The sequence below is a fragment of the Triticum aestivum genome, chromosome 1A (genome assembly GCF_018294505.1).
Source record: "Triticum aestivum cultivar Chinese Spring chromosome 1A, IWGSC CS RefSeq v2.1, whole genome shotgun sequence".
Classification (NCBI taxonomy): domain Eukaryota; kingdom Viridiplantae; phylum Streptophyta; class Magnoliopsida; order Poales; family Poaceae; genus Triticum; species Triticum aestivum.
This window is the reverse complement of record NC_057794.1, coordinates 268,995,742-269,018,234: the sequence shown is the minus strand read 5'-3', so window position 1 is coordinate 269,018,234 and position 22,493 is coordinate 268,995,742. Positions and strand designations below refer to the sequence as shown.

General features: G+C 46.2%; 2 protein-coding genes across 3 annotated transcripts; both read right to left on the bottom strand.

Moving 5' to 3' along the window:
- Positions 1-5,864: 5,864 nt before the first annotated feature.
- LOC123045462 (serine/threonine-protein kinase tricornered) lies at positions 5,865-15,351 on the bottom strand. The gene is made up of 13 exons (XM_044468521.1): positions 14,754-15,351; positions 14,211-14,385; positions 14,040-14,123; positions 13,710-13,951; positions 13,376-13,601; positions 13,151-13,230; positions 12,984-13,068; positions 12,747-12,878; positions 12,502-12,615; positions 12,367-12,414; positions 12,172-12,256; positions 6,403-6,456; positions 5,865-6,328 (listed from the first exon to the last, which is right to left on the bottom strand). The coding sequence occupies exons 1-13, from the start codon at positions 14,954-14,956 to the stop codon at positions 6,162-6,164; spliced, it is 1,695 nt and encodes a 564-aa protein (XP_044324456.1). The 5' UTR covers positions 14,957-15,351; the 3' UTR covers positions 5,865-6,161.
- Positions 15,352-15,839: 488 nt separating this feature from the next.
- On the bottom strand, positions 15,840-19,803 carry LOC123045471 (uncharacterized protein At1g03900). Of its 2 annotated transcripts, none has more exons than XM_044468540.1 (4): positions 19,558-19,803; positions 18,951-19,474; positions 16,432-16,713; positions 15,840-16,277 (listed from the first exon to the last, which is right to left on the bottom strand). In XM_044468540.1, exons 2-4 carry the CDS (start codon positions 19,440-19,442, stop codon positions 16,209-16,211), a joined length of 843 nt encoding a protein of 280 aa, XP_044324475.1. In that variant the 5' UTR covers positions 19,443-19,474; positions 19,558-19,803; the 3' UTR covers positions 15,840-16,208. The 2 variants fall into 2 exon arrangements, with proteins under 2 accessions (XP_044324475.1, XP_044324468.1); XM_044468533.1 differs by having other exon boundaries at positions 18,951-19,477; positions 19,558-19,793.
- Between the last annotated feature and the right edge of the window lie 2,690 nt (positions 19,804-22,493).

Here is a 22,493-nt window from a genome sequence, read left to right as displayed (position 1 = left end):
TATTTAAGCTTATGGGTAAGGTAAAAGGGTGAGGTGGAGCTGCAGCAAGCGACTAGCATATATGGTGGCTAACATACGCAAGTGAGAGCGAGAAGAGAAGGCAAAGCACGGTCGATAAAAGTATGATCAAGAAGTGATCCTAAAACAACCTACGTCAAGCATAACTCCAACACCGTGTTCACTTCCCAGACTCCACCGAGAAGAGACCATCACGGTTACACACGTGGTTGATGTATTTTAATTAAGGTCAACTTCAGGTTTTCTGCAACCGGACATTAACAAATTCCCATCTTCCCATAACCGCGGGCACGACTTTCGAAAGTTCAAATCCCTGCAGGGGTGTCCCAACTTAGCCCATGACAAGCTCTCACGGTCAACGAAGGAATAGACCTCCTCCCGAGACATTCCGATCAGACTCGGTATCCCGGTTCTACAAGACATCCTCGACAATGGTAAAACAAGTCCAGCAAGACCACCCGATGTGCCGACATCCCGATAGGAGCTGCACATATCTCGTTCTCAGGGCAACACCGGATAAGCAATCCGTACAACTAAAACCAGCCCTCGAGTTTCTCCGAGGTGGCGCTGCAAGGGGCTCTAGTTTGGACCAACGCTTAGACAAGCACTGGCCCGGGGGGGTTAAAATAAGATGACCCTCGGGATGCGTGACTCCCAAGGGAAAAAGGCTAGGTGGCAAAAGGTAAAACCAAGGTTGGGCCTTGCTGGAGGAGTTTTATTCAAGGCGAACTGTCAAGGGGTTCCCATTATAACCCAACCGTGTAAGGAACGCAAAATCCAGGAACATAACACCGATATGACGGAAACTAGGGCGGCAAGAGTGGAACAAAACACTAGGCATAAGGCCGATCCTTCCACCCTTTACCAAGTATATAGGTGCATTAATTAAATAAGAGATATTGTGATATCCCAACAAAATATCCATGTTCCAACATTGAACAAACTCCAATCTTCACCTGCAACTAACAACGCTATAAGAGGGGCTGAGCAAAGCGGTAACATAGCCAATCAACGGTTTGCTAGGACAAGGTGGGTTAGAGGCTTGGTTCAACAATATAGGAGGCATGATAAGCAAGTGGTAGGTATCGCAGCATAGGCATAGCAAAAGAGTGAGCAACTAAGCAAGCAAAGATAGAAGTGATTTCGAGGGTATGGTCATCTTGCCTGAGATCCCGCAAGGAAGAAGAGCGAGTCCATGAAGAAGAAAAACGAGCGTAGTCGAACGGTTCCTCACAAACGCGACGTTAACGGAACCAACCCGAAGAAGCAACACCGGAAAGAAGCACACAACATAGTAAATAAACAACACGTGGACATGGCATGATGCACAACCAAGTATGATGTATGTCCGGTTTAATGATACATGGCATGGCATGGCAAAATGCACAAACAATCCTACAAATTAAGTGGAGCTCATTATGCAACGGAGTTGCATATTGAAGAAAACACCACATGACTTATTTAGTTCTCTCTCGTTTATGTACCCAACAAGATTAAATGTTTATTAACATGGCAAGAGGGTGAAGCACAATAAAACTATCTATCTAGGCAAGTTTAAATGAGGCCGGAATATCGAACAACAAATCCAAAAACTCCTCATGAGCATATTATAGATTTGGTACTGTTCTGCCCTAAACCATATTTTATAGTTGTTAAACATGCAAAGTGATGCCACCATGTTATACTAGGCATTTTTCTACCCCATTTACATATAAAGTTTGTTTAAATCCGAGCTACGATTATTTAGTTATGAATTAAAGCATTTTAACATGACATAGGAGCAAATTTAATCAAACAGCATTTTAAACATTTCAAACATAGATGAAAGTTGGATATTATGAATCTAGAAAAAATTCTAAGCAAGTTTCATATATAACTTACTTAGATCCGATGCACAATTCATGAGTTATTATATGCATGATCCACAAGGGTTTTCCTGCAAAAATGCTCTCCTCTGGAAAAATAGACAAATTGTAGATCTGGAAAAAATAGAGGCGGGCCGAATCGGACTGGGCCAACAGTGCACAGCGGGGTTCTCACCCAGTGGGCCTTTTCCCAAGGCGGTGGAAACAGCAGGCCGGGCGACTGGGCCGGGAGCTGGGCCTTGGGCTGCATCGGCCCACGCGGGGCCCACACGAGAGGCGCTCTTCCTCCTCGTGCCCGCATGAACCGAAAGGCAGAGACGGCGGCGACGGCGCACGCCGGCGACGGCGCAACAACGGCGGGGAGGTCGCGGGGACATGGAGATGACCAGATCTGGTCGCGCCGGGTCAATTCCGGCTGGATCCAACGGCGGTTCGTCGTGGGCGTTGGCGAGGGAGCCCTAGTGGCGGCGCTGACCACATGGAAGCGCAGAGAGGTCAGGGAGAGAAAAAGAGAAGAGAGATAAAAGGGAGAGGAGAGGGACGGGGTCGACCTGGTGGAGCTCGTTGCTGCTCCGGCGAGCAGCTCCGGCGAGGACGCCGACGGGGCCTGGTGCGGGAGCTCCCTCCCCTGGAGCTCGGGGACGAGGGAGCGGGAGGCGACGCGGGGGCTGTCCCGAGCCCCAGATGGGCTCAGGTGGGCTGTGGCAGGGCTCGCAGGGCCGGCGACGGTGGGGAGCGCTGGGGTGAGGTGGCGACGCCACATGGCGGCCCAAGGGTGGCTGGAGACGGCCAGGGGAGACGTGGCACGCCCGGATTGTTCCGACGCGGCGGCGCGGACATTGTCCGGCGTGGGAGGATTTGTCCGGTGGCGCGAGGGGAGGGATTTTAAATTTTGCACCGCGAATTTCGGGAGGGGAGCACATATTTATATGTAGAGGGAGCTAGGAGAGTCCAAATGAGGTGCGGTTTTCGGCCACGCGATCGTGATCGAACGACCGAGATGATGGAGGAGGTTTAGGTGGGTTTTGGGCCACTTTGGAAGGGTGTTGGGCTGCAACACACACGAGGCCTTCTCGGTCCCTCGGTTAACCGTTGGAGTATCAAACAAAGTCCAAATGTTACGAAACTTGACTGGCGGTCTACCGGTAGTAAACCAAGGCCGCTTGGCAAGTCTCGGTCCAATCCGGAAATGTTTAACCCCCACACACGAGAAGAAGGTAGAAATGACCACCGGAGGAGATAGGAGCGCTGGAATGCAAAACGGACAACGGGGAAAATGCTCGGATGCATGAGACGAACATGTATGCAAATGCGATGCACATGATGACATGATATGAGATGCATGACACGCAAGCATGACAAGGCAACAACAGCGAATAACTGGAGGACACCTGGCACAACGGTCTCGGGGCGTTACACCATAGGTGAATCTTTGCTTGACAAGAAGGTCTCTTGGACGCCGATTAATTTTGAGGATATTGTGCTACCTGACAACAAGTCATCTATGTTTATTTCCCTTCTTTCTACAAGGAAGTGGAGCGTAGCAGGAGACTTTTGGTTGGATATAACATTCAGTATCCTGAGAGGCCCATCACAAGACGTTGCTGAACTAGATGGTATAGTGGGCAAAGTGGAACAAATATCTCATATGGACAAGCCCATTCATCAGTTAGTTCAGCAGTAGATGTCACTACCTGACTCTGATGAGAATGCAAGCATGCATGAACACATACAAAATGCAATTGTGCACAAGTCATGGGATCCCGGGAGTGTTGCCATGCCAGCTTGCAATCCTCGGTCGTTGAAGATCCTGATGTCGATGCTCACCAACCATGAAGCACAAGCCATGAGTGGTATGTCGTTCTCTCAATGTTGCGACGTAGAACATTTTCAAGAAGTAGGGAATGCCATCGTGGTCATTCTTGCTGCCGGCTTGGTGCAAGGCTACGTCGACCACAAGTACTACATCAACGTCTACAACGACTACTTCCTCGACACCTCCTTTGGTCAGGTTGCCATCGGCCACGACTACTACAACCTCGTTGTTCAAGTCAACCCCGACTTCGACTACCACCATGACGTCAAGCTAGTCAAGCAACACCGACGGCAATGGGACCCGGGCGGTTCTCAATGGCGCCATTCAAGGGGCAAGGACGATCGAGTGCAATGGGATTCAGGCGGGTCTCGGTGGCATTGGCTTGGGGGCAAGCCGAATCTCAAGGAGGGGGGATGTCAGGGCCCTCCCCCTACCCCATATGGGCTTGCCTTTGGACATCACTTGGGCCTGGCCCGGCTGGGAATCCTCTGGCCGATGCAGCTACAAATACTTGGGCAAAAGCAACGAACAACCTATCCAGTGGATCACGAATGAACCCGGCGGCGGCTACCCTCCTTTCCCCTTACCTTCCTTCCTCCAATTCGTGTATCTGTGATCCTGTAATCCACCATTGCTATCTGAGTTCATCTGTGAGAGTGATAGATCGAGGAAGATATCGTTAGGTTGTTAACAGTATCTCTTTGCTCGTAAGGTTTAATGTCCTTTGAGATGGTTACACATTAAAATTCGTTTGTGGACCAAAAGTAAGGCACACGGGCACAACCCAGTCCAGGACCAAAATTACACATTAATGGTGGCGTTATGCCAGTTTATGGACCGTCCAGTGATAGTAGCCCCCCCCCCCCCCACACACACACACCCTAGAGAGATTGATCAGTTTTGACTTATTTGTCACTTGGTTTTGCATGTTTGCGGTGAATGGTATGGCTCATGTATGTATTTTGCATGACCTGCGAGTCATGGGTTTGTCAAGTCGGCTAGAGCCTAAGCACTATCACTATAATGTACTACAAACTACGTGCCGGCTTGTGATTCTTTGTAATTCATTACTAGTTGTAGTAATATTGAAGGACATAGAGCAACTGCGTTGCTCGGGTGGAGATCCGACATGCTATTGGAGTTAGGACCAGCTGGAGGACCTTCATGGAGGAGACATACTATATTCATGAAATATTTATTTGTTTGTGATTGATATTGGTTCTATTTCTATGCATGTTGAATGGTAGAAAGATCCCTCGTAAATATCAAGCACATTTGCCACCCCAGATGTTGCACCTTCTCATGTCTTGTACATCTAGCAGTGGGCTCATGAAATTATTTCTATGCATGTTGAATGATAGAAAGACCCCTCATAAATATCAAGCACATTTGCTATTTTAGATGTTGCACCTTCGCATGTCTTGTATGTCTAGCAGCGGGCTCATATAACTGTGGTGCTGCTAGGTGTCCATGGGCTAGAGGGTTTGTGTCGGACACGAACATACACGACATCATTTTTGTTGACAAGGCTATCCAAACAATTTTGGGCCTTGTGGCAAAAATAGGTCAGGAGATGGGGTATGAGATACCTCCTCGACTGATAGGAGTTGCGGTATGAGATACCTCCTCCTCTACGACGCTATGATAGGTAGCAACTGTGGCCCAGCTAGCCGGACAACGAGCGAAGATCCAAGTCTGTTCGGACCTTGATGAGATTTTTATTATTTCTGGTGTTCATTGTATTGTCATGACTGAAGATGAATAGATCAAAAAAATTCTCGCAGAAAAAAAGTCATTGGTACCTGCACACAAAACACAACACCAACTTATCCCCAACACGTGAAGAAGGTTGTCAAGTTTCTTGTCGTGCTAGTTACAAGATTAAATTGCACGGAATAGTAGGAATAGATAGACAGATAAAATAAAATAAAAATGGTAGAATAAATAATTGTATTTTTATGAGGTTTTCTGGGAGGGGATGGCAAGCGAACGCATCTTTTTAGCAGTTTTAGTTACAACGCCAGAATAAACGGTGACAATTTTAGAAGAAAAATGCCTTCCTCTGAAGAAAAATGTAATCCTACAAAGAAATTGTCATGCTAAGAAAATGTCACGCGAATCTAAAGAAAAGCTAGCAAAAAGTTTGCAAATGTCATTCCTCCCAATAAAGCTATTGCAGTCCAAAAAATAATGCTATCCTCCAAACAATTATAGAATGCTATCCTCCAAACAATTATAAACAATCACCATGTTTATCCTTTCTTCCGAAGACCCCTAGGTAGCTTTTCCAATCGTTTTTGCATGTGCAATATCAACCCCTTTCAGCTAGTCCGGTTTGAAATAACACTACGAGCTAGATCGACGCATAACGACATACATAGATCAATCCAAGGGAACATCACCGACTTGACGACATAGCGTAAAGGTCCAGAGTACACAAAGGGAAAGAAGCGATGTTGTCGTTAATCCATTGGCAAGGCGAGGTTGGGCTTGTCGGCGGAGGGGGGCGGCAAGCTGAGGCTCCTTGTCAGCTCGGGCTCGGGCTCCGTCTTCCGGTTCCGGACGCTGCCTTCACCGTCGTCGTCGTCTTCGGTGGCCGCTTGCTGCTCCTCCTCTCCTTCAGGCTCATCTATCGTAATTATAGCAACATAAGCTTTTTGTCAAGAAAAACATATCAAATTTGAGCACGAGAACGGTGTGCACCGAAGAGGGACATGATGTTTGGTCTCTTCGCCTTCTCCTTCTTCTTCAGACCAGCTGTGTGCGCATGCAGTGGGTTAAACAAGGCCTTGTTAGTGAGCAACAAAATGATAACGGTATAGCACGACACTGTTTATGGCTGTTCGTAAATTTCCTCAGAATTTCCTAAAACTCTGAAGATTCAGAGTCACTATTTAAATAACAAGGTCAAGTCTTGAAGGATTGTTATGTCGTCTAAGGTTTTGAAATTTTTCTTAAACTACTCATGGGGATGGAGAATGCTATGAAGAAAAAAGGAAACAAATTCAACTAATAAGATCATTTGTATTCCACACACAAAAAAAGGGATTCTCTCGTAAACATTCCAGTATTTGGAGGAATGTTTGTGGTTTTAAATTTCATATAATTTCATACATTCAAAATCACTTTTTGCATTTTTGGCAGGTGTAATGCAAACAACTTTTCAAAGCCAGATTAGGGTTCATGTTAGACGAGATTAGAAACTTTTGGGTTTATATTGATTGATTCATAATTTAAGCTTCAATTTCTTTGCTACCTGTTAGAGTTATATTAGTGATATCTTTTGACCTTTGTATTCTAGTCTTTTGGCATTTTTTTGTAACCTTTTGGCATCCTCATGTATGTGTATATATGCTGACTTTGGACTTTTAATAATATATGTTGCATATTCCTAACCTGATATCAGAGCCTTAGAATTTTTTTTTCCACACGCGGCAACTCGTGCTTGATCCTTTCTCCCCGCCGCCTTCATCTCTTTGCCGGCTCCCGGCTGCCGCTGCCCTCCCTACCCGCCACGTTCATCGCTACTCTGGCTGTTTCTGTCCACGCGACGTCTCACCTCCGCGTGCTGGCCTGACGCGCTCCAATCCTGCGTGCCGCACGGCTCCCAATCCGATCTTCCGCCCGCTGGTCAACCTCCGTTGGCTGATTTGCTAGAGAATCCTGCACTCTACACACACCCGTTCCTGATTACAAGTCCCGTGGGCTCAAGTCGAGACTCCATGTGCTCATCGATCACCAGGCGCCGTGAAGTCTGCCGCTACTGCTCGCGCCGCCGGCTGCTGGTATTCGCTGCATCTCGCCTAATACCGCCGGATTCTGCCACTCCCGCTGGTCAACGCCGCTGCTCGATCCGCCAGTTGCTCCTTACCGATCGCTGCTCCGCCTGGTCGGCTGCTGCTGTTTCTGTTTCGATCGAACCTGTTTTGATCGGATCGAGCGCTCACTGGGTCCGCCCCGCTGGATCGATCTGGTCCTCGTTCGGCTGGCCTCCCGTCAGGATCGATCTGCTGCTCCTGACCGCTCTCGTCCAGACCCATCCAGACCCATCGGGTGTTCAGTTAACTGTGTTGGGGCCTTTCGGGTCTGTGGTTGACCCGATCCAGATCGGTTGAAAAAAATGCTCTCGTCGGGGCTGGTCTTTCATCCTAGCTATCCGGTGATTTTTTTACGGTGTTCCCTGTATTGATTCTGTCTTGCACACACGTCGTCGCTCGGTATTTGGTCCTCGTCTGTTCGTGACATCTCCTACGATATCTTCAGCGGTCTGTATTGGTCGCTATTCGCCGAATTTTCTCTCAGCTTCTTCCAGCGGTGGTGATGCTCGCTCTACGTCGACTCGTCTTGCGGCTTTTGCACATGGTGGTGGCCGCTCTACGTCGACTCCTCTCGCGGCTTCCGCCCACGGTTGTGACCGCTCTACAACGACTTATTTGATGGCTTCCGCACGTGATGGTGACCACCCTACATCGATCTGGCGGCCTCCTTACATGGTGATCGTCGATCTACGTCGACTCTGTTGGTGGCTTTCACATGCTACTCTTCATCGACTCGCTACTCTTCGTCGACTCTGCACTCGGTTTCCACGGGCGGTGGTGTCCGCTCTTCGTCGGCAGATGTCTCTACCTCGACCTCTACCGCCGTGTCTCTGTCTACGGATGAGATTGCGCAGCTGCGAGACCTGCTTGCTGCTTGGGATTCTTCACCGATGGGTTTTGTAGTTTCTGTGGCCGACTCTTCTGGCACTGAGAGATCACCTTCTACTCATTCAGATACATCCCCATGTATTCTTGATACTGTAGCATCTTTTTGTATGACTTATGACTCTTCTACTTTGACCTCCGTTCGACCTGTCGAGTCTCCTGTTCGCGTTCTTACGGCTGATGACACTCCTCTCCTTGTAGCTAGTCGAGGCACTCTTAGCACTTCTTCATTTCATGTTCCCTCTGTCGCTCATGTTTCTCGACTTACCATGCAAGTCATATCTGGTGGTCAGACTGTTGACTCTAGTTGTAAGGTCATTCTCGACTTTGATTCATGTTCTGTTCAGGATCATCGCATCGACGCTCTGATGGTCTCTGGGAGCTTGACTGGCTTCGTCTTCCCTGCACTGCCACCACCACCACCAGTCTCGTAGCCCCTATTGCTGCATCTACCAGCTCTTTTCGACAGTGGCATCATCTTCTTGGCCATTTATGTGGTTCTTGTCTCTCGTCTTTGGTTCATCGCGGTGTTCTGGGGTCTATCTCTGGTAACGCTTCGTTGGATTGTCTGGGTTGTAGGCTTAGTAAGCAGATTCAGCTACCATATCCTCATAGTGGGTCAGTGTCCGAGCACCCTTTTGATCTCGTTCACTCTGATGTTTGGGGTCCGGCTCCCTTCACTTCGAAAGACGGTCATCGCTACTATATTATCTTTATAGATGACTTTTCTCGGTACACTTGGATCTATTTCATGTCTTCTCGTAGTGAGGTCTTATTTATATATAAAAAAATTGCTGCCATGGTTCATACCAAGTTTTCCACTCCTATTCATGTTTTTCGCACAGATTTAGCTGGTGAGTATATCTCCCATGCGCTACGAGGATTCCTTACTGAGCAGAGTACTCTTACTCAGTTCTCTTGCCCTGGTGTTCATGCTCAGAATGGTGTGGCTGAGCGCAAGCATCGTCATCTTCTTGAGACGACGCGTGCCATGATGATCACCGCCTCTCTTCCGCCTCACTTTAGGGCTGAGGCTATTACCACTTCTACCTATCTCATCAGCATTCAGCCATCTGCTGCTCTACAGGGTGGTATCCCTCTCGAGCGTCTTTCTGGTCGTTCTCCTGATTATTCGACGCTTCGTTTGTTTGGTTGCGTTTGCTATGTTTTGCTTGCCCCACGTGAACGCACCAAACTGACAGCTCAGTCTGTTGAGTGTGTCTTTCTCGAATACAGTGATGAGCATAAGGGCTATCGGTGTTTGGATCCTGTCGGTCGTTGGATGCATATTTCTCGAGATGTGACCTTTGATGAGTCTAGTCCCTTCTACCCGCGTCCATCCTCCTCGGCCTTTTCCACAGAGGACATCTCTTTTCTTACATTTCTAGATACACCTCTCGTTGTACCTAGTACTCCTACTCCTCGTCCCACTGTTGCAGATCCGACCCCGTCCTCTCCTATGATTTCTTCTCCTTCCTTATCGCATAACTCTTCACCTTCATCATCGATACCTTCTCCTTCTTCACATTCATCACCGATACCTTCCTATTCTCCACCTTCATCACCGATACATTCCCCGTCACCACCTCCAGTGGTTCCACCTCTTCCCTCCTTTCATTTCCATTATACTCGTCGTCCACGTATTGCAGATGAGTCTACTGATGTGCCCTCTACTTCTGGTGTGTCGTCTTCCTCCTCTCAGCCGACTTGGTCTTCGTTCTCGGACTTGTCCACCCCCTGACAGATATTCTCCTTCTCGCTATGGTCTTTCGACCATTCTTGAGCCGACTTCTTATCGAGATGTTGTTGTTCATCATGAATGGCAGTTTGTGATGGCTGAGGTGATTGCTTCCCTTGAGCGCACCGGCACATGGGATCTAGTTTCTCTTCCTCCCGGTGTTTGTCCCATCACTTGTAAGTGGGTCTATAAAATAAAGACTCGCTCTGATGGTTCTCTTGAGCGTTATAAAGCTTGTCTTGTGGCTCGTGGCTTTCAGTAGGAGCATGGTCGTGATTATGATGAGACTTTTGCTCCTGTGGCCCATATGACCATTGTCCGCACACTTCTTGCCGTGGCCTCTATTCGCCATTGGTCTGTGTCTCAACTTGATGTGAAGAATGCCTTTCTAAATGGTGAGTTGCGTGAGGAGGTTTATATGCAGCCACCACCTGAGTATTCTGTTCTTGATGGCATGGTTTGTCATCTTCGTCGCTCTCTCTATGGCCTTAAGCAAGCCTCCCTGCCTGGTTTGAGCGCTTCGCCTCTGTGGTGACAGCAGCTGGTTTTTTGCCCAATGCTCATTATCCAGCGTTGTTTGTCCATCTTTCTGCTCGTGGTAGGACTCTTCTTCTTCTTCTTCTTCTATATGTTGATTACATGATCATCACTGGCGACGATTCTGAGTACATTGCCTTTGTCAAGGCCCGTCTCAGTGAGCAGTTCCTGGTGTCTGATCTTGGTCCTCTTCGTTACTTTCTTGGGATTGAGGTTTCCTCCACCTCTGATGCCTTTTTTATTTCCCAAGAAAAGTATATCCAGGATCTTCTTACTCGTGCGGCTCTCAGTGATGAGCGCATCGTTGAGACTCCTATGGAGCTTAATGTTCACCTTTGCGCTTCAGATGGTGTGAGCCCTTGTCTGATCCGACGCGTTATCGTCATCTTGTTGGGAGTCTTGTCTATCTTGCTGCCACTCGTCCGGATATCTCCTATCTTGTCCATATTCTGAGTCAGTTTGTTTCTGCTCCCACTTCAGTTCACTATAGTCACCTTCTACGTGTTCTACGATATCTTCGTGGCACAATCTCTCGTCGTCTCTTTTTCCCCCATTCTAGCTCGTTACAGCTCCAGGCCTATTCGGATGCTACGTGGGCTAGTGATCCTACGGATCGCCGTTCACTTTCCGCTTACTATGTTTTTCTTGGTGGTTCTCTCATTGCATGGAAGACGAGGAAACAGACTGCAGTTTCCCATTCGAGTGCAGAGGTTGAGTTGCGAGCTATGGCTCCTCTGACAACAGAGGTGACTTGGTTACGATGGTTACTGGAGGATTTAGGTGTTTCTGTTACAACACCTACCATCCTCATGTCAGACAGTACAAGTGCTATCAGTATTGTGCGGGATCCCGTGAAGCATGAGCTTACCAAGCATATTGGTGTTGATACTTCTTATGTGTGCGCTGTTGTGCAGGATCATGTTATTTCTCTTCAGTATGTGCCTTCTGAGTTACAACTAGCAGACTTCTTCACGAAGGCCCAGACTAGAACGCAACATGGATTCCATCTCTCCAAACTCAGTGTTGTGGATTCACCATGAGTTTGAGAGAGGGGGGGTGGTAGAGTTATATTAGTGATGTCTTTTGACCTTTTGTATTCTAGTCTCTTGGCATTCTCTTGTAGCCTTTTGGCATCCCCATATATGTGTATATATGCTGGCTTTGATCTCTCAATAGTACATGTTGCATATTCCTAACACTACCTGTCAATGAATGATACGCAAGCTTAGCGTATTCGCGAAAAAAAAGTTAAAGGCTCAAGTCAGACCAAGCACAACAGTTCATGATTCAAAATAGATTTGTTTCTACCTAAAAAAACGTGTGGCATAACAAACTCATGCATTTTGAAAATTGACACAAGATGAATAACTTCAACATGTTCACACAGTTTGAATCATGGTATATCTGCTTATATAATCGGCTATAACAAGAACAAATGGTGGCAATGGAAGAGGCAAACATAGTTATTTAAAGAAAGTCGAAAGTACACAGTACCCATTTCAAGAACTTCATCATCATTCACAAGTTCAAAGTTCTTGTAAGTATAGCCCACGAAATTCAAGTCCTTTGATGAAAGCATCTGCAAGGCAAATGACAGAATGTATGGGGAAAAAGGCGGTCCAAATTATTGCATACATAGGTTGAAATTTGTAATGTTAACGAAAGAGTTTATATATAAATGCAAATTACCTTCCTCCAAGGGCCTGTCTTTGATGAAGCTTGAGAATGATCCGAAGACTGCAAATACAACATAAATTAAAAAAAAAATGTACTGACTTCTGGAGATGAAGTAGAACATAATTTAGAAGAAAACCAACTACCCACCTCTTCAAATTTCTCAAAATTCTGAGTGTCCAACTCATCCGTTACTTGAGGTAAATATGCAGCTTCGGTTTCATACAATTTCTCCCAGTCTACTTCATTAAACCAGATGTGCTCCTAATATTAAACATGCAAAGTAGTATGAACAAAAATTCGGTAGTGGCACCATTTTTTTATGTTCTTTTTAAAGGACTCAGATATTTGATTGGAGGCATGTTTCAAGGCATTCTTAAAGGACACATAACAACCTTAATTTCCTCTGCACCTTTTGTACCAAGGCGTTGGTCAACGCTGCATAAGAGTCTACTTATTAGATCTTTTGCATCCAGCGTTAGCCGTGCTTCTTCCGGAAATTTAAGGTGAGTTCTCCAGTTCACAATCTGTCGTGGCCCGCATATACGCAACAAGAACAAAATTGCATAAGATGAAAGCAGAGAACAATAAAACTTGGAAATCCGAGTAGAATGGGGGATACCCATGACTACCTTTCTGCAAGTTGTCATAGGTTCGTCCGAGTAGAATGGGGGATACCCCACTAGCATTTCATACATGATAGCACCAAGTGACCACCTAAACAAAGTGGAAACCATTTTGTATTTGAGTGAAACTCAACAGATGCAATGGCATGTGATATACCGCAAATTACGCTTACCAATCGCACTCCATCCCATAACCTTTCTTCAGAAGAACTTCTGGAGCAATGTAGTCGGGTGTACCAACAGTGGAGTAAGCCTGCAATCATTTAAGGGCATGTCAGAAACATGGAAACAGTTCAAAAGCGGCCGAACGAACAATAATGCCCGCTCTCTCATGGTTTATTTATGGATAAGCTACTAATGATTAATGATCAGTTCAATAAGGTGTAGGTAATACTGACCAAAGTTCTTCTGTTTTTTTGCCAGTGCTCCAGCTGCTCTTGCTGTGTGCGTTTCGGCGTAGTTTGCTGCCTTCCATCACCATGAGCCGATGATGTTCTATTAGGCGTGACATCCTTCTCATTCAAGTCAGGGAAGGCTGCATAGTCAAGCGGTTTGCATAGCCCAAAATCGGATAGTCTCAAGTGGCCATATCTATCTAGGAGCAGATTATCAGGCTTGATATCTCTGGAAGATCAAGTACCAAGTTCATAAGGAAATCTCCAAAATATCAAGTACGTATAATTTATAGGTTCCTGCAAAAAAATGTACCATTTATAGGAGCCGAACACATACCTGTGGATGTAGTTGTGCTTGTGGATTGCTTCTATTGCGAGAACCGTTTCGCCGACATAGAACCTAGCCTCATCCTCGGTCAACGTGTCTTTTCTCATCAGCAATGTCATCATGTCGCCTCCAGGAAGGTACTCCATTATGAGATACAGAAATTCGTTATCTTGGAAAGAACAATACAGCTTCACAATGCAATGGTGGTCCACTTCGGCAAGGAGGTTCCTTTCGGCTCTGACATGCTCAACCTGTGTGAAATCCAAAGTATGATCAGAGACGGAGCGAACAATTCGACGTAAATGCACACCCAGAATTCTTATCACAAGATAGTCATACCTGACCTCGGCGAAGCATTTCTGACTTCTTGAGTTTCTTCATTGCGTAGACATTCCGTGTGGTCTTCTCTCTGCAGATCCTAACCTAGAAGGAAAATTTTGCAGCAATTGGGAAGAAAGAACAGATGGAAAGAGGACGTAGAGTGAGCCTACATTTGCATGGAAGTTTTACCTCACCAAATGCTCCTTTCCCTATCATTGTCAGCAGGTCAAAATCCTCGGCACTCATTTTGTGCCTCTGCAAACGCATGTACTCTGTCTCCTTCTTCTCAAATTGCTTCAGGATGTTGTTCTGCTCCTCCTCGGACACATTGGCATCTGCTAGCTTCCTTTCAAAACTATACCGTCTATATCGTGAAACAAAAAAAATCACCAGTTAAAGCATTATTCCTTGAAATTAAACATGGCCAGCAATGTAAAATTCTATCGCGAGCAAAATCATGTGACGAGCATATATGCTTAATGGTTCGTAGGATTACATTAATCCTCAACTTATACATATAGTACAATTACCACACAAATTATTCCTGAATCCAATCATTTCTTTTATCGGGGATCACAAGGTTGTACGGAAACGACACGTGAAAGGTCTCACAATTATCATTTTGCATATGGGCAAACATATTACATCATGGGCCGGTAAAATACTAGACCTTATTGACAGTTAAAACTTATGACAATCGGCCAAGATGCGGCACGGATCCTCATTACTTACCTCTCTTTCCTGTCCTGTAGATGTTTCATCTGCTCCTTGTAGTGCTTCTCGATGTACTGTTTTGCCGCGGCGACCCTTTGCTTCGTCGCGCTGGAAGGTGCTTCATCGGTCCCTTCCTTGCCACTTGGAGGCATATCTTTCTTCTTGCCGATGGATTTCTCCCTCGTTTGGAGCTTGTTGAACCAGCTCCTCGCAGAATCCATTGCAAACGGGATAACAAGAGCAAGAAACAATCAAATGCATAAGCCTATGAGGCACCCTTGTAAGAAACTGCATCCAATACTTGTCTTGACTGAGGCAAAATTTGTTTGGGGTAAAAATCCATCTACATGTGAATGAACTGCCCCCGAAGTTAGGATCACAATTTTGTTTGCATGGCTCCAAAATGGTGGGGAATTTTGGCCTGAATTTTAGGCCCAAGCGCGTCGAAATATAGTCGCCAAATGTTTTAGCTGGTGGCACAGAAGCCAGCCTGTAGGTTAGAAACAGGGGATGCTAAAAATACACAGTTGAATGAGTGGCTTTGGTTGAGTGTGTTTCCTAAGGAAAAAAATGTACTTCCTCTGATCCATATAAAGTTGTACTTCCTCCATAAACTAATATAAGAGCGTTTAGATAATGATCTAAACACTCTTATATTAGTTTACAGAGGGAGTACTACAAAAGCTGCGGCAATTAATATGGATGGGAGGGACTACAATAATCCATTGACAATCTAACAAAGTAAAATTATTGAAGCCGTGATGCCGTTTTTATCAGTTTTGTGGCTTTGCTTCACTTCTCTTCATTTGATATGGGCAAAATCATGCTGGCGTCTACTTAAATAAAAAAATGGTGCTGTCGTCCATGTATGGCAAAATGCTCACATATTGCTTGTTTTGCTCCCTTCTGCCAATGGTAATTTTTGTTTTTAAATTTCATTTTGTCAAGGTATACACTTCATATTCAGAATCATTCTTGGTTTCACGACTGTTCAATGTTGCTATTCCAGATGTTTGTATGGTGGTTGTTGCTATAAAACCATTATCAGATCAGCACAGGGAACAAACATAACCGTGCTCTAGTTCTCAAACGAATCTTCGCAAATGATAGAATAAAACAAGCTTTTCGCATAAACAGTACTCTCGAATCTTTCAGGACAGAAATACATGTGGAGGTCAGTATGATTCTTGTATCAGTATATGAGATCCGGCAAACACAAATATGACAAACAAGGAAACCCACACTTCTATTCAGGAAAATATTCAGACTTTCGGAGCTCCCTGAATCCATGCGGGTTGATGCCTTGATAGATAACAGCACCTCCCCAAAGGTTTATTTTTCAAGTACCAAGTGGATGCAGATCGTCATTTTTCACCATGTGATTTCATAGGGTACAGGCTCCAGTGAGTAGAAATTTTGTGTACTTTTTCAGTCACACAGTTTGTCTGTGACACAACAGATGGCATTCTGTTGTCAAAATGCTGCCCATCCGGCACCGGTGCTTTTTGTTTGTCCCAGTTCGGTCGATGAGGGTAGGCTTCGCTGCATACCACAGATAATGGAAGTCCAGAAGAGAGGAGATGTGTAAGCCACCCAGACAAGACAGAGCAAAATGAGAAGCTGGGCGGGTATCACTTACAATCATATATTGCAAGAAGTGTAGAGATTGTAGTGAAGTACAAAATTTAATTCTCACCTCTAGAGCAGAAATATCTGAAAAGGGGTCGATGCTTTTCTTGGTAGGTTCTTTTGAGGCCCTGGTTCCAGCATTGGGTCCAGAACTCATTCTTGCAGATGCAGAGTCATTAGGGGGAGGTGGGAGCGGAGACCGAAGCTTCCCGGTTGCACCTGGCGGTGGTGCAAGGAGCATGCTTGCTTTAGGTTTTTCAGTGGCCCCACCAGATAAGCCAGCAGAGGAAAGCATGCCACTTCCAGTTGATGGCTTGTTTTTCACGTTTATCCTAATGGTTTCACCTTCCTACAACAGCAGGGACACCATCATCAAAAGGTCAGGAACAGATATAAAACCATAGGGGTCATGCATCAGGCAAAAGCATTAGTCCCATTACCCTGATGGCTTAACCTCTTATAAAGACAAACTACTCCCTCCGTCCCAAAATAAGTGACTCAACTTTGTACAAGCTTTAGTGCAAAGTTGAGTCACTTATTTTGGGACGGAGGGAGTATTAGAGAACATGCATGCATCTTACAAGAATACTGGATAAAGTGTGTCTCAGCTTCAATTTTTTGCATCCATATAAGAAATAATAGACCAAAAAAGTGGTGTATCATATCACAAATATCAACCTTGTGATAATAACCAGAAATCTAACTCTATCAAAGCTTCACCCATCTAGGACTACTAGATGAGCAGAAGTTACATACACATGGAGAAAAATGATAATGGACATGGGATGAACAATTCATGTGTAGACTCTAATCCAGTAGAACCTAGATCGCTACATACAATTGTGACACCATTTTTGGCCAGCTAAGCCAGTAACCGGGTAATTCTCACCTATATGCAGTGGTTTGGTCCGATGTTTTCTCATCTTCATGGCATACCTGTTATGTTAAAAAACCAAATTCATTGCATCTATAGCTGCCTTCACTTCATGTGGTCTTAATATATCCCTCAGCAAGACCCTAAGTCGGTGTGCAAGTGGGTCGTGTCAAGACTAGGGATGCACACAGACGGCGTCCGCATGCCGTGACTGTTCGCATACCCATAATTAAAACTAGTACGGTTATTAAAGTAATTAGGATTAGTGCAATTTTGGCCGCGCGGACGGGAGCGGACACGTCTGCCTGCTTCCCTAGTCAGGACGGCCCACCAACACCCATCATTGTTCTTTTGCTGGACCATGAATGCAATGATATATGCACAAAGTGAACCGACAATCAAGAGCATCTTCAATCGATGATGTAAAATACATCACCAAATTGTGCTTCGAGTAAAATTTACATCACCAAAAACCTCCAACTCCAACAGATGATGTAAAATAGGGTACTAGTGCTCCAATAAGTGATATAAAACAGGGCAGCTGCACAACAACCGCTCCACAATTTCATACACATTTCAACCAAATAACATCAAAATCATCTCCAATAAATCCTAAATCATCTTAAAATCATAAATCATCTCAAAATAAATCCTAAATCATCTCAAATAAATCCTAAATCATCTCAAACAAATCATCATCAATATTCGAAGATGGTAGTCAAGCGAGTCATAGAGCCTCTCCTCTGCCTCGTTGACGCGTACCAGTAGGGGGCTGCCCGTAATTTCGGCGAGGCGGCGCCCGCGATGCCGACCGAAGCAGCGGCCGCTCGGCTTGGTCGCGGCGGTTGCGCACCTGCCCGCAGTAGCTCCGGCGGCTAGAAGACCTACGACGGACGACGACCACGAGCTCCAGGAGCCATCACAGGCGTCGGCGCTCCGGCCAACAGCCGAATCAGCCGAAACTCTGCGCAGTGGCGGATCCAAATCGGCACGGCGACACCTCCGGCGGCTATCTGGGGTAACGGGGGTGGGGAGGCGGGGTCACGGCAAACTCAGAGGAGGACGGACGAGTGGCAGCCGCAGCCTTGCCGACCGAAATCGCCAGCGGCGGTGGTCGGGTGGAGAGCGGGCACGCGGCGGGAACGTTCCGTGTGGCAGTTGGGGCTGCGCGCGTTTTGCTCACGTTTTGCTCGAGCGGCCCAAATGATGCAAATTTGCATCACTTGGTGCCCTATTTTACATCATGGAGAAAACTCAAGCATTTTTTTTTTGCATCTACATCATCTATTGGAGCACCGTTTTTGTGCCTTCGTGAAGTAAAAATCAGTTATTTTTACATCTACATCATCTATTGGAGATGCTCTAAGTGGGAGATAAAGCAATAATGAAGTGGGCAAGTAAGCTATATCACCAAATGTCATACAAAGCAATTAGTAACATATCTGTGATTGTTCATTTGGTCATTATGTAACTTTATACTGGCCCTTATTATTTTGAACAAAGAAGTCGACATTTTGTAGCAGCATATTAGATACTTCCTACTTGGATAAACAGTTTGTATCAGAACACATTTTCAATTCATTTATGAAAAATTCTGAACATATTTCAGATAAGGAGCAACTAATTTGGCAGTGAAAATGTAGCCTTTGATCAATCAGATTACACTATAGCTGAGCAATAGCAAAGAGAGAAGCTGGGCATTTTTCTGTTACCTTGAGCCGGCGATTCACCGCCGGGTGGATGTCAATCTGGCTATCGTCTGCCTCCTCGCCACCGGTCTCCTTGTCTTGCTCTCTCTTGACATACTTCTCGTGATCCGACAGGGCGACGTTGAAGTCGAAGGCCTCATTGCGCTCGCCGAAGCCCAGGCCGACGAAGGCGTGCTTCCCCCTGCCGTCCTCGATGCGGAGCACGAAGTAGCGCGACGAGTCGAGCACGGTCTCGACGGCGCTGTCCCTCTGGCCCGGCAGCACGAAGCAGGCGGCGAAGAGGTCCCCGGAGCCCGGGTCCTCGAGCCGGATCTCGCAGCGGTCGCCGCACGACACCACGCGGAGGCGGCCCGTCCAGATCTTGTCCGTCTGCAGCCACTCGCCGCACTTGTAGCCGCCGCTGGTGGTGCGCGGCGGGATCTTGAACACCGACACCTCGCGCACCACCAGCAGCGTGTGCTCGAAGGCCTCCTCCTCCTCTGGCAACGACGCCATGGCCCCTCCTCGCTGCTCACCGCTCTACTTCACTGCTGCAATCGAATACACAATGGCCGCGGGATCAGATTAGGAGAGGGTGCTAACATACGACCAAAGATCCGGATCATCTCACCTCCGCGGGTAGTGGCGGATTCTGGGTTTGATCTGACGCAAAATGAAACCTCTTGGGGAATCTCTTGGGATTTTTGTTCGAAGTTGAGGTTTGGATTGGGTTCTTGATGGGAAGAAAGGTAGAGAAGGAGAAGACGTGGTATCGAAGGGTGGAAGGTGCGAGGAGGAGGAGGAGCAGCAGCAGCAGCAGAAATCAGAATGTTACGCTTGACGATTTGCCCCTCTGATCGGGATACTTTTCTGTTCCAGGGTCTCCTTTGCAAACGTCCAGTCGAGCGTGCCTGCGCCGTCAGATTTCACATTAACTTACCCTAATACTACCCTAATTTTAATTATTTTTTGAAAAACTACCCTAATTTTAATTATTTTTTGAAAAACTACCTAATTTTATATATCTCCTAGGCACCATGGAATACGTGGGTTTCATATCGTTCATGATACTGTCCGTCCGATGATAATTCTAAAAGCCCACTATCCGGCTACGTGTCCGGTGGGCGGATGATAATTCTAAAAGCCTGAACCATTGTTCGATAGAGCCGCAAACAGAAGTGGGATCCTTTATGTGAGTTGTTGGGCCTTTACAATAATGTTATGTCGTGCTCGGCGTTTTGCAACACGAGCCTTGTTGCAATCCCGACAAACAGGTTTTATTCTACGTCAATGTTTTGTAAAATATTGCAAACGTCCAGTCGAGTGTGATTGGATCGTTAGATTTGACATCAACGACCATAAATTCATATCCCCATGAGCGTTTACAATTTCGCCCTGATGACACGGATCAAACGAAGTTTCCATTTCCTTTCAATAAGAGCTTTCATTTTCATGGATGAGAGAAAGTGAGTTTAATGTTTATGGTGCATTCGTCAATCTTAAAAGTTGTTAGATCTGCCTCTCAAAAGCATCTATAGGGATAGAATGTGTGTGTATACATTTACAGGTTGAGTGTGTGTGCATGTATGTGAGCATATGCACTTGTTATGTGTTTATGAAAGAAAACAATGATGATACCACAAATAGATGAACCAAAAATTGATACTGTTATTTGAGATCTTGCTTGCTAGTTGTTGTTCAACCTTGTGCCCACAATCTTTTTTTCAAAAAAAATTCTTAATGCATTTTAGGTGGCAGATTAAAAGTAAGGTCTGCAATTGGTAAACAATCTATATCAATCTTAAGTTTGGTGTTACATGAGTGGGACGTTACATGAGTCTCCATATAAGTTCTTTATAGCATCTACAACCATGATTGGCAAATTGTGGCTCCCAAACACTCACGGGGGCGTCCGGCCGCGTCCGCTGGCAGTGCCCGGTCAGTTGCCATTCTGCCCTCCCCACAACCTCAAATGTCATATGCCCTTTTCATACAAACACATGCAAGTACGTAGACGACATTACAAACGTAGAACATAACATTTCAGTCATCGAACATCCAAAAAGTTCATCCAGAAGGGGCGGTGGAGTTCAAATTCAACCTAAATATGCTATAAAAACAACTAAAAATATGAACATAGCAGTTTGGGGTGGCCGGAATTCGCCACTTCCTGGTCGAGCCCTTGCCCTTGCGGTCGGCGACGCGGCGGTCCATCTCCTCCATGTAGGCGTCCGCAACGGGAGGATTGTCTTTGTCGTCGTTCGTGGTGGTGTTGCTCTCCTCCGACAAGGGGATGTACCCGGAGAGGCAGTGGAGGAGGCGTTGGTGCTCCTTTTGGCGGAGTCCTTCTCCCTCGCGTGGTGCTCAGAGCCTTCGCATTCTTGCGCAGGAGGCGCCGCGCGTCGGTCCCTACCGTGGTCAGGGAGCGTTGCATGACATAACGGAGGAGGGCCTCCTCCGAGTCGACGGGGACGGACCATGCGCGTTGGCGGGAAGAGCCAGGCACCACCATCGCCGTCGCCCGCTGCCGCCCGCGTCGGGCCGCCTTTGCCTCCAAATTCGGGATGCGCATGTGCACGGTAGCCGTGAACACGAGGACCCAATGCTGCCCAGGGCGGTGCAACCGCCGGAGGGGAAGGGGACACGCCCGCCCTGCTTTGGATCTGGACTGGCACAGGACGGGCGGTCGCAACTCATGTTACGGCGGCGGGACATGGAGGAGCTGGCGGATGCGACGGAGGTCGAGCTGAAGGAAATATGCCCTAGAGGCAATAATAAAGTTGTTATTTATATTTCCTTATATCATGATAAATGTTTATTATTCATGCTAAAATTGTATTAACCAGAAACTTAGTACATGTGTGAATACATAGACAAACAGAGTGTCCCTAGTATGCCTCTACTAGACTAGCTCGTTAACCAAAGATGGTTAAGTTTCCTGACCATAGACATGTGTTGTCATTTGATGAACGGGATCACATCATTAGAGAATGATGTGATGGACAAGACCCATCTGTTAGCTTAGCATAATGATCGTTTAGTTTTATTGCTATTGCTTTTATCATGACTTATACATGTTCCTCTGACTATGAGATTATGCAACTCCCGAATACCGAAGGAACACATTGTATGCTATCAAACGTAACAACGTAGCTGGGTGATTATAAAGATGCTCTACAGGTGTCTCTGATGGTGTTTGTTGAGTTGGCATAGATCAAGATTATGATTTGTCACTTCATGTATCGGAGAGATATCTTTGGGCCCTCTCGGTAATGCACATCACTATGAGCCTTGCAAGCAATGTAACTAATGAGTTAGTGATGTGATGATGCATTAGGGAATGAGTAAAGAGACTTGTCGGTAACGAGATTGAACTAGAGGTATGAAGATACCGACGATCGAATCTCGGGCAAGTAACATACCGATGACAAAGGGAATAACGTATGTTGTTCTGCGGTTTGACCGATAAAGACCTTCGTATAATATGTAGGAACCAATATGAGCATCCAGGTTCCGCTATTGGTTATTGACCGGAGATGTGTCTCGGTCATGTCTACATAGTTCTCG

Coding starts and splice junctions, on each gene's coding strand:
- LOC123045471 (XM_044468540.1), bottom strand. CDS start 19,442: ATGGCGTCGTTGCCAGAGGAGGAGGAGGCCTTCGAGCACACGCTGCTG. Junction 16,714..18,950: donor CGGTGAATCGCCGGCTCAAG/GTAACAGAAAAA, acceptor CTGCTGTTGTAG/GAAGGTGAAACCATTAGGAT. Junction 16,278..16,431: donor CAGATATTTCTGCTCTAGAG/GTGAGAATTAAA, acceptor TGTGGTATGCAG/CGAAGCCTACCCTCATCGAC.
- LOC123045462 (XM_044468521.1), bottom strand. CDS start 14,956: ATGGATTCTGCGAGGAGCTGGTTCAACAAGCTCCAAACGAGGGAGAAA. Junction 13,602..13,709: donor AAGCACAACTACATCCACAG/GTATGTGTTCGG, acceptor TTGATCTTCCAG/AGATATCAAGCCTGATAATC. Junction 13,069..13,150: donor TATGGGATGGAGTGCGATTG/GTAAGCGTAATT, acceptor CACTTTGTTTAG/GTGGTCACTTGGTGCTATCA.